Genomic DNA, 12,332 nt, shown 5'->3' on the forward strand with positions numbered 1-12,332 from the left:
CAGTTCCCAGGACAGCCACGTGGGAGGCCCACAATAAGTGTGACTCTATGGCTGAAAAGGGAGATACGCGCATTATAGAAATCACCCCTTGTGAAATCGGGGACTAGCTGAAGTGGCTTACCTGACATCATAGGAGGGCATGGACGATTTTATTTTGCTGAATTACTTCTCCAGGGAGATGGGGAGTCACAGTGAGTTTTCCACTCTTTAATAAAGACAACTACTTTCTACGCATGAACATCCTAGTTTAGACAAGAGGCAGACAGCTGTGAGAGATATGTGAAGACATATTTCAGTTTTATTATCTTTTAGGCATAGATGGGTATGTTAATCCATTTCCACATACAAGTCCTGTAATCACACATAGGGAGTGAACCTTGAACTGGCAAAACCTGTCTCCTGTTGCCAAAGAGTTAAGTTTGGAAAGACAAAACCTCAAAGGTTGAGGATCGTGCATTATCTTCCTTCCCAGCCTTGCTGTGCTTATGGCCGCTGTTGCACACATAAGCTTTCCTTTTTATCCAGGCATTGATTCACTGGTAACAATGTTGTCCCTTTTTCCCCCAGGCAAACTTTCTGCTTTCAGTCCATAGCTCAGTTTCCCATGTTCTGCTCTCTAGGTTCTGACAGCTGTTTTTGGACTTAGTTAACCATAGAAGCCAAGAAATAATTGCAGTAAAAACCTCTCTTTCTATTGTCACATTGCTTCTTTATGCAAATGTCTCTTAGGAGTTAAACTTTGAACCTTTGATCTCTCACACCAAAAGATAAAAAGAAAAAATATTTATATGGAAATAAGTTCATTTTAGTGTTCATGGTTTATTGTGGAAAGCAGGTGTTTAAAAATTTTAGAATTTTTTTAACAAAATTCTAAAGATAAAAGAAAAAAAATCACAGTATTTACAGAGATAACAGAATGGCGTAGCCATGCAAAACAAATAACTTTGGTTTTTCCCCTTTCACTTTGGTTTAAATATTGACCAAGATTCAATTTTTTCCTGCCAAATAAAACTTCAATAAATCAAAGTTTAGAGGCAAAATAACATATTTTCTTTTTTCTCATAATATTTTATACAGCATCAAGTCTAATAGGATATTTTATGTATTTAATTCATACCAATACACTATAGGAAGCTTTTATTAAACTGAGTCACTATTGCTCAGACAGCAAACGGTTTACAAATGTACAACAATGTGTGTTTCTAAATAATGCAGAAGTGGCAAAGTATTTATTCCTAATCTTCATCTGACTTTAATCTTCAATTTATTTTTTATTGCCTTCCTAATTTTTTATTCCATCAATCTAGAAAACAAACACCAGTTTTCCTTTCCTCCCAAAGAACACGGTTCTATACCTGGAAATCTGATGTTCATTTTTCTTCAATAAAGTTATGTAAATCCATGACAAAAATGGCCATGCCGTGTTCTCCCAGAAACCAGGCTTCTGCTTGAAAGAGCAAAGTTTAAAAGTCTAGTCCCAAGTAGCTATTGGCCCATATCCAGCCTACTTCAAAAAGTTTCCATTTACACTACCACCCTATAAATTTCCTCCAGCATAAAACATGTTTATAAAGTTACAAATTTGAATGTAACTAAAGGTATATAGACATTTTATTATTACACTTTTTGATGTACTGCTTGATAAATTATGTACCAGTTAAAAACACTAAATGATCTCAAGGTGCATTCAATATCTGTAGCGTAGTTAACAAAAACACACGAAAAAAATATATATTCTATCTTCTGTGGAAAATAACACAGCTTTGATAATGATCACTGTTAAAAATCTCCAATTCTGACTGATATCTTTTTTTTTTAAAGGAAATAGGTATAATTTTAAGGCAGTGGATAACCCAAAGGATTTAACTCCAATTTTCAATTACAGTGATTTACATAGTGACCTATGAAAATGGGAATGTTATCCATGATTTTTCCAAACTGTCTCTCATTCATTGATTTGTTTTCTTATTTTGACAGAAAATAACTTACTAGCAGGTGTCTCTAAAGGTAAATGCTACCCAAATTCTATGTGATGTTTTTTTCAGAATAGGCAAAATTGTCAGTTTGGGAGCACCATTATTATGTGTGTGTGCACATGTGCGTGTGATTTCCTTGACAGTCAGCTGGTGGCATATACACAGAAGTAGTTCATCTGGTGCTAATCAACCTCACTCTTTGCCTCCTCCTCCCTAGTGATAAAAATCACTTTTTGATTAGGGCAATGTGTGTCCCCAATCTTCACAAGCTGCCACCTTTGGGATTTAGGTGCTTGTGAGAAAGTCTGGGGGCATTACTGATAGCAATCAGAATCAGAAATGTACCTGCTCAGATTATCCATATAAACAATTGAAATAAAAGCATCACATTATACATCAGATTAACAGCAACTCCCAGAACAAAGCTTACAGTGTATAAAAATAGCTACGTAAAAAATTTACATAAAAGGCAAACCAAAAAGGAATTCTCAGTGCAGACATTTACAGAAAAGAAAATCAAACCAACACAACATATGACCTATTATCATGGCTGCCAAAAATTGTTGTTATTGTTTGTAATTTCATTTCATTGTTTTATTTGAGAGAATTCTCTAAAATCCTGTGACAGCTTGGTAGAATGAACTGCTTAACACTTGAACCATGAATTGCCGTCAATGTCTTTGTATATGTCTTAAATACAATCCACGTTCATGCTTCAATTGGTCTATATAGTTTTCTTTTCTCTGAAATGATGAAAAAAACCACAATTCAGATAAGTTACCATAGCAATCACTTTTCACAATCAACATATGCTTTGTACTGAAAGTGATACTTCATAAGAGCTTTTTATAAAGCTCCACTGTCCCTGAACCTAACTGTAATCCCAGGTATTGCTGCAGCTCTTCAACTAATAATGTTTTTGAATTGTTGAAAGTATTTTTGTGAAAATTGCTTAGTTCTTATGAAAATTATAAGGTTTTTCAGGAAAATATTTCATTCTGTTTCTCTTCAGGTTAACAAACTCACTTATCCCTTCAAATCACACTCCATTTTGTGGGCTTTGTCCTCAAGCTCAATTTTCCTTTGAGAATTTACTCTGATTTTGAAGAAAAAAGAAGGTAAACTCTACATTTACAGAGGATTGAGGAACGAATCCTAGAGAAGCAGAAATAAGAATCAGGTGGGAATGTTGCGTACTTGGTCTCCAGTGGAAGGCAGGATAAGGGAAGGAATTCAGATCTTACTCTTTTCACCCAATCATTTTGAGATTCTGGTTTCCAGATTATGAAAATGTCTTATTTCAATCATTCTTATTTTTCTTTCCTGTGTGCATTCTTCTAATTGCAATTCTTTCCCTTGCTCCCTATCTCCTCTATGGGATTAATTTAGGTGACTCACTCGAATGATAACTTGCGGTTTATTTATAATGAACCAAAGTTTTACTATGGCTGTTGGGGATTTTTATATATTTAAGTAAACTGTAGTAACACTATTCTCAAGGACACAAAAAATAATTTGTCCAAATGGCTTCTCTGTTTGACTGGCTCAAGAGAACATAAATAAAAATAAAAAGTTCAAATTGAAAGTGGCAATACCATGGAAACATACCTCTTTTGGAGATTATCTTAAAAATCACACTCATATAGCTATGATATATTGACGTATGCAATATATATGCATGTATATATATTATATTGATATATACGTAATACACACACACATATATATATATGCACATATAGATACATACACACATATATAATATATACACTATTTGGAAAAGTGTGTGTGTGTACACACACACAAATTTGTTAGTCTTTTCATTAGAATGATTTGAGAGATGGCTGTATAAATACGCTGACACTTTTAAGTATATTAAATCCTTGGATTAAAATTTTTATATTTTAAAATTATTCTCATAATTGCTTTTTAAAATAAAGTATGAGAATTGCTTCTCATCTAATCAAAATATCAATTTATAAAATTAAGATTTTTGCACTCAGCAAAATTTTTGGCATTAGAATAAAAAATGCTCATTGAATGTTAAAATCTCAAAATTGATTTCAATTATTCTGAGGATAATGATTTTTATTCAGAGGATGGGGAGTCCGTTGAGATTCCATACTTCTGAGAATAGCTTTCTGAGTAACCAAAGTTTCCTTTTGAAAAACTCTCTTCCTGTTTGAAAGCTGTAATTATAAGGTCTCAATGTCAAGGCTTTCCCTTTCATCTCTAGGATGTTTCATACTTTCCTGGGAATTATTTCTATAAACCTCAAACAGCCTACCCACCTGGACAACAAGTGGAACAGTTTCTCTCTTAGGCTTCTGTTTTGTGATTGTTTTCTTCTAACTTTTTGTTTTCTTCCAGATTACCAAGATCCTTGTTTACATGTTTTGATGCAGTCCTATGAGAGAATTAAACATTATCACATTGACACACACATATTTAACCTTTCTTATTTTTAATTTTAGGGTTCAGATTAATGTATCTTTGAAAAGCAAATGTTTTACATCTAATACAGGTAAGCCCCTAGGACGAACAATTCCACATCTGTGAGCCTTGATTGGTAACAGGACACATTCCACTGAAATTACCTTGGTCGTAGGGTTGCATTAAATATATGCTAAGAGAAAAAGAAGTCAGTTATTTTGAACACAGACTACACATACTTAGTTGCATCATGTTTTTGGCTGGGTTGATTTTCTTTCTACTTTCCCGGAAGTAATTATTATCATTTGATAGTCAAAATTTTCATTCTGGGCAAATACATCCTGCAAAAATTTTCTGAAGAAGTTTCATTAGGGGCTTTCAGTTTCTGCATTCCCTATTATGCATCCATGTTGAACCAATGTCCTGTATCTTAGCAGAAGCTAAGGCAGCTCTAATGTGGTGGTTCTCAAATTGTGGCCCCAGACCAGCAGTATCAGCACCCCCTGGGAACGTGACAGAAGTGAAAATTCTGAGGCCCCACCATAGAAGCATGTAAAAGAAACTCTGGGGATAGGGCCTGCAATTTATGATAAACAAGACCTCCTAGTGGTCCTGCTGCATGTAAAGTTTGAGAACCACTGCCCCAGTGGCTTCCAGGGTTACACACGACTACTAGATTCTCTCTTTTAAGAGCTGAAATCAGGTTTTCTTAAACACACAGCTAAATTCATTGGTTTTGTGACCACTTGAGAGAAATCATAACTGTATTTCCAAGAGTGAACTATTTCCTTCCCTCCTTCCTCCCTCCCTCCCCTCTCTCTTCCTTCCTTCCATTCCTCCTTTATTCCCTAACTCTCTCCATGTTACAAGCACATCAGGGAAATCACAGTGATATGGTACTTCAAATTATTATTGCTATATAATTCCTAGTAATACTTCTAATTTTATATAAAAATTATATAGTACCAGATGTGTCTCTTGGTTAAGGAAGCTAGGGTAGAAAACTCCATTTTTCCCGAAGAGTATTTCTTTGCTTTAAATAGAACTCCTTAACTCATTTGCTAAGAATCACAACTTAACAGTGTGATAGTGTTAACAGTGTCATAGTGTTAATAGTGTGTAACTGTGTATGATTTATGTCCAAGTGAGATAAAGACATATGGCTCATTCATACTGAGACATTCATTATATTTAGCCTAAATTTAATTTAATTTGTGATTTAAAAATTCTTAATTTAGCTTAAACTACAGCCTTCTAAATTGATTCATAAGCAGGAGAGCAACCTCAAACCCTGCCAACATGATTGAGTCCTATAATATGTGACAGTATATATATATATATATATATATATATGAATTTACATGTATAAAATAAAGGTATATATGCCATCTACATTATATATACCATGTTATATATATATCACAGATCATTTGAGGTCTAGTCTCTTTTGCTAATAAGTTACTTAACTAGTAACGAATAAAATCTTAGTAACCTCAGTAATATCCATACAAGGTACAAGGTAATGTACCTATCATAAGAGTACAGTTCAATGAATTTTCAAAAACTGGGTGCATGAATGTAACTAGTACCTAGTTCAAGAAACAAAATAGTTGCAGATGAAGAAATCCTCCATTATACTCCCTTCCAGTCACTTCTACCTCCCCAAAGGTTACTATAGTCCTGTTATCTCACAGAATGGTTTTACCTGGTTTTATAATTTGTTATAAATGGAATCATACCACATGTATTCATTTCTGTCTGCCTTTTATTTAAACTCAACTTTATGTTTGTGACATTCATATATAATGTTGCATGTAATTGTAGGTTGTTTATTTTCATTGCTGTATAGCTTGTTATTGGGCTTATTTATCTATTTTACTGCTGACGGACATTCTTGCTCTTTATTCTTTCTGGGATTTCACTTATACATAGATTAGATCTTTTGTGTGTGTCCCACATGTCTCTCATGCTCTTGTGTGTCTTATCTATTCTTTTTCCTCTGTGTGCTTCAACTTGGATGTTTTCTATTGATCTGTATTCCAGTTTACTTCTCTTGTGCTCTGCTGTGGCCAGTCTGCTTTTAAATTTATCCACCAAAGGCCTATTTTTCGTTTTTAAGATTTTTTTTTAAAAGGTCAAGTCTTTTATTTATATATTTATTTATGGCTGCGTTGGGTCTTCGTTGCTGTGTGCGGGCTTCCTCTAGCTGTGGCGAGCAGGGGCCACTCTTCACTGCAGTGCATGGGCTCTAGGCGTGTGGGCCTCAGCAGCTGTGGCACGCAGGCTCAGTAGTTGTGGCTCGTGGGCTCTAGAATGCAGGCTCAGCAGCTGCGGCTCATGGGCCCAGTTGCTCCGTGGCATGTGGGATCCTCCCAGACCAGGGCTCAAACCTGGCTCCCCTGCATTGGCAGGCAGATTCCTAACCACTGTGTCACCAGGGAAGTCCCCAAAGACCTACTTTTTAATATTATCTTTTCCAGGTCTAAAATGTCAATTTGATTTTTAAATATTTTAAAGTACATTTCTATTTTCTATTCCATTCATCTCCTTTGGCCATCTTTTCTTCCACTTTCAATATCTTATTTATAGTTATTTTAATATCCTTGCCTGTTAACTACAATAAAACAATGCATAGATCTGCTTGTCTATTTTTCCTCTTGATTATTGATTATATTTTCTTGACTCTTCACATAACTAGTCCTTTTTATTTTGCATGACACCATATATAAAATAACAGCAGAGACTACATATGATGTTATTTTCCATCACATAAGGTCCCCCCTTTACTGCAGATAGGTGAGCAGATAGGGTCTGAAGCTCAGTTGCAGTTTTAGTAAGACTCAGTCTACATCTGGTTTGTCCCTACTCCTAAGTCATGGCCCTCTCAAGTTTCTGACTGAGACTCTGGCATGTTTTGCTTTCTTCAGACCTTAAACACAGAGAGATCCAGCTCTTCCCTTCAGTGAGTCTCTACCCAGATATCCAGCCATCTGTCCCATGACACTTCAAATGTGGCCAATCTCTTTAGTCTCCTTGAGTTGAGTGTAAGCTCCTTGATAATAAGGACCATGTTTTATTATATCTTACTGTCTGAATATGGTAGGCATCCAAAAGATATTTCTTTTACTGCATTGAACTAACTGACTTTATTACAGTTTATATCTATTCCTTTTTACTGTTCCTTATGATATTAGTGTTCAGCAATATGAAGTCAATACAGACCCAGCTGCTTTTTTACCGATAGGTAAAATAGAGAAAATCTACATTGAAATGATAGAACTTGAGTGACGTCTTACTCCAATGTTTTCAGGTAAAACTGCACAAAATTATATGCATAAATATGTACCTTGATTATTCTAAAAGCACCTTACTATATATTCTAATATATACTAATAACTATAATTTCTATAAATCAGTAAGATTTTGTGGCAATCAAGAAAAACTACATGATTCTCAAAACCTTTTTCTTTTATTCTCCTTGCCTCCTCTCACCTCCCTGACTTTTCCTTCATTCCTTTTCTCTCTACTTTTCTTTTCACTCCCTCTCTTTCTCTTTTATTCTTTCAAACTCACTTCATTAAATACTATTCTTTCCTCCAAAGTAAAAATTCCAGCTTTCAGGGAGCCAGTAGAGAGAGTGACAGATAAAAGAGTCAATGTTGTATAAGTATAAAAATAAAATAAAATAAAATAAAATAAAATAAATTTAGCAATGTAATAAATCAATTTTGCAATTGTGTTTTTTTTTCAACCTACTTTGACCAGTATGGGAAGAAGGAAGTTATAATAAGTTTGAGGACATAATATTTTCACAACTTAAAAATAAAGCATGGACCAATCCCTCCCATCAGGAAACGTGCACAAGCCTCTTAGATAGCCTCATCCACCAGAGGGAAGACAGCAGAAGCAAGAACTACAATCCTGCAGCCTGTGGAACAAAAACAACATTCACAGAAAGATAGACACGATGAAAAGGCAGAGGGCTATGTACCAGACGAAAGAACAAGATAAAACCCCAGAAAAACAACTACATGAAGTGGAGATAGGCAACCTTCCAGAAAAAGAATTCAGAATAATGATAGTGAAGATGATACAGGACCTCGGAAAAAGAATGGAGGCAAAGATCGAGAAGATGCAAGAAATGCTTAACAAAAGCCGAGAAGAATGAAAGAACAAACAAACAGAGATGAACAATACAATAACTGAAATGAAAACTACACTAGAAGGAATCAATAGGAGAATAACTGAGGCAGAAGAACGGGTAAGTAACCTGGAAGACAGAATTGTGGAATTCACTGCTGTGGAACAGAATAAAGAAAACAGAATGAAAAGAAAAAAAGACAGCCTAAGAGAACTCTGACACAACATTAAATGCAACAACATTTACATTATAGGGGTCCCAGAAGGAGAAGAGAGAGAGAAAGGACCAGATAAAATATTTGAATAGATTATAGTAACAAACTTCCCTATCATGGGAAAGGAAATAGCCACCCAAGTCCAGGAAGCGCAGAGAGTCCCATAAAGGATAAACCCAAGGAGAAACACGCCGAGACACATAGTAATCAAATTGGCAAAAATTAAAGACAAAGAAAAATTATTGAAAGCAGCAAGGGACAAACGACAAATAATATACAATGGAACTCCCATAAGGTTAACAGCTGATTTCTCAGCAGAAACTCTACAAGCCAGAAGGGAGTGGCGTGATATACTTAAAGTGATGAAAGGGAAGAACCTACAACCAAGATTACTCTACCCAGCAAGGATCTCATTCAGATTCGATGGAGAAATCAAAAGCTTTATGGACAAGCAAAAGCTAAGAGAATTCAGTACCACCAAAGCAGCTCTACAACAAATGCTAAAGGAACTTCTCTAAGTGGGAAACACAAGAGAAGAAAAGAACCTACGAAAACAAACCCAAAACAATTAAGAAAATGGTCATAGGAACGTACATATCGATAATTACCTTAAACGTGAATGGATTAAATGCTCCAACCAAAAGACACAGGCTTGCTGCATGGATACAAAAACAAGACCCATATATATGCTGTCTACAAGAGACCCACTTCAGACTTAGGGACACATACAGACTGAAAGTGAGGGGATGGAAAAAGATATTCCATGCAAATGGAAATCAAAAGAAAGCTGGAGTAGCAATACTCATATCAGATAAAATAGACTTTAAAAAAAGAATGTTATAAGAGACAAGGAAGGACACTACATAATGATCAAGGGATCAATCCAACAAAAAGATATAACAATTATAAATATATATGCACCCAACACAGGAGCACCTTAATACATAAGGCAACTGCTAAGAGCTATAAAAGAGGAAATCGACAGTAACACAATCATAGTGGGGGACTTTAACACCTCACTTACACCAATGAACAGATCATCCAAAATGAAAATAAATAAGGAAACAGAAGGTTTAAATGACACAAGAGACCAGATAGATTTAATTGATATTTATAGGACATTCCATCCAAAAACAGCAGATTACACTTCCTTCTCAAGTGTGCATGGAACATTCTCCAGGATAGATCACATCTTGGGTCACAAATCAAGCCTCAGTAAATTAAAGAAAATTAAAATCATATCAAGCATATTTTCTGACCACAATGCTATGAGATTAGAAATGAATTACAGGGAAAAAAAACGTAAAAAACACAAACACTTGGAGGCTAAACAATACGTTACTAAATAACCAAGAGATCACTGAGGAAATCAAAGAGAAAATCAAAAAACACCTAGAGAAAAATGACAATGAAAACATGACAATCCAAAACCTATGGGATGCAGCAAAAGCAGTTCTAAGAGGGAAGTTCATAGGTATACAAGTGTACCTCAAGAAACAAGAAAAATCTCAAATAAAATATCTAACTTTACACGTAAAGGAACTAGAGAAAGAAGAACAAACAAAACCCAAAGTTAGCAGAAGGAAAGAAATCATAAAGATCAGAGCTGAAAGAAATGAAATAGAAACAAAGAAAGCAATAGGAAAGATCAATAAAACTAAAAGCTGCTTCTTTGAGAAGATAAACAAAATTGATTAACCATTAGCCAGATGCATCAAGAAAACGAGGGAGAGGACTCAAATCAATAAAATTAGAAATGAAAAAGGAGAAGTTACAACAGACACCGCATAAATAGAAAGCATCCTAAGAGACTACTACAAGGAACTCTTTGCCAATAAAATGGACAACCTGGAAGAAATGGACAAATTCTTAGAAAGGTGCAACCTTCCAAGACTGAACCAGGAAGAAATAGAAAATATGAACAGAACAATCAGAAGTAATGAAATTGACACTGTGATTAAAAATCTTCCAACAAACAGAAGTCCAGGACCAGATGGCTTCACAGGTGAATTCTATCAAACATTTAGAGAAGAGCTAACACCCATCATTCTCAAACTCTTCCAAAAATCTGCAGAGGAAGGAAAACTCCCAAACTCATTTTATGAGGCCACCATCACCCTTATACCAAAACCAGACAAAGGTACTACAAAAAAAGAAAATTACAGACCAATATCACTGATGAATATAGATGCAAAAATCCTCAACAAAATACTAGCAAACAGAATCCAACAACACATTAAAAGGATCATACACCATGATCAAGTGGGATGTATCCCACGGATGCAAGGATTCTTCAATATATGCAAATCAATCAATGTGATACACCATATTAACAAATTGAAGAATAAAAACCATATGATCACCTCAATAGATGCAGGAAAAGCTTTTGACAAAATTCAACACCTATTTATGATAAAAACTCTCCAGAAAGTGGGCACAGAGGGAACCTACCTCAACATAATAAAGGCCGTATATGACAAACCCACAGCAAACATCATTCTCAATGGTGAAAAATTGAAAGCATTTCCTCTAAGACCAGGAACAAGACAAGGATGTCCACTCTCACCACTATTATTCAACATAGCTTTGGAAGTCCTAGCCACAGCAATCAGAGAAGAAAAAAAAAATAAAAGGAATAGAAATTGGAAAAGAAGAAGTAAAACTGTCACTGTTTGCACATGACATGATACTATACATAGAGAATCCTAAAGATGCCATCAGAAAACTACTAGAGCTAATCAATGAATTTGGTAAAGTTGCAGGATACAAAATTAATGCACAGAAATCTCTTGCATTCCCATACACTAATGATGAAAAATCTGAAAGAGAAATTAAGGAAACACTCCCATTTACCACTGCAACAAAAAGAGTAAAATACCTAGGAATAAACCTACCTAGGGAGACAAAGACCTGTATGCAGAAAACTGTAAGACACTGATGAAAGAAATTAAAGATGATATCAACAGATGGAGAGATATACCATGTTATTGGATTGGAAGAATCAATACTGTGAAAATGACTATACTACCCAAAGCAATCTACAGATTCAATGCAATCCCTATCAAATTACAAATGGCATTTTTTTATGGAACTAGAAAAAATAATCTTAAAATTTGTATGGAGACACAAAAGACCCCGAAGAGCCAAAGCAGTCTTGAGGGAAAAAAACGGAGCTGGAGGAATCAGACTCCCTGACTTCAGACTATACTACAAAGCTACAGTAATCAAGAGAATATGGTACTGGCACAAAAACAGAAACATAGATCAATGGAACAAGATAGAAAGCCCAGAGATAAACCCACACACCTATGGTCAACTAATCTATGACAAAGGAGGCAAGGATATACAATGGAGAAAAGACAGTCTCTTCAATAAGTGGTGCTGGGAAAACTGGACAGCTACATGTAAGAGAATGAAATTAGAACACTCCCTAACACCATACACAAAAAGAAACTCAAAATGTATTAGACACCTAAATGTAAGACGGGACACTGTAAAACTCTTAGAGGAAAACATAGGAAGAACACTCTTTGACATAAATCATGGCAAGATTATTTTTGATCCACCT

The 12,332-nt window shown here is 35.1% G+C and overlaps 1 protein-coding gene across 2 annotated transcripts in view; it reads right to left on the minus strand.

Annotated features, from left to right (window-relative positions):
- Window positions 1–276: 276 nt before the first annotated feature.
- Window positions 277–12,332, minus strand: part of ALCAM (activated leukocyte cell adhesion molecule) — a 193,254-nt gene continuing 181,198 nt past the window's right edge. For both annotated transcript variants that reach the window (XM_068546819.1, XM_068546818.1), the window contains 2 exons: window positions 4,268–4,383; window positions 277–2,719 (listed from right to left, as the gene is read on the minus strand). In XM_068546819.1, the coding sequence (XP_068402920.1) occupies window positions 4,296–4,383 (88 nt within the window). In that variant the 3' untranslated portion in view covers window positions 277–2,719; window positions 4,268–4,295. The remainder of the gene's footprint in view (window positions 2,720–4,267; window positions 4,384–12,332) is intronic.

This window comes from Eschrichtius robustus, chromosome 6, assembly GCF_028021215.1.
Source record: "Eschrichtius robustus isolate mEscRob2 chromosome 6, mEscRob2.pri, whole genome shotgun sequence".
In the NCBI taxonomy this organism is placed as follows: domain Eukaryota; kingdom Metazoa; phylum Chordata; class Mammalia; order Artiodactyla; family Eschrichtiidae; genus Eschrichtius; species Eschrichtius robustus.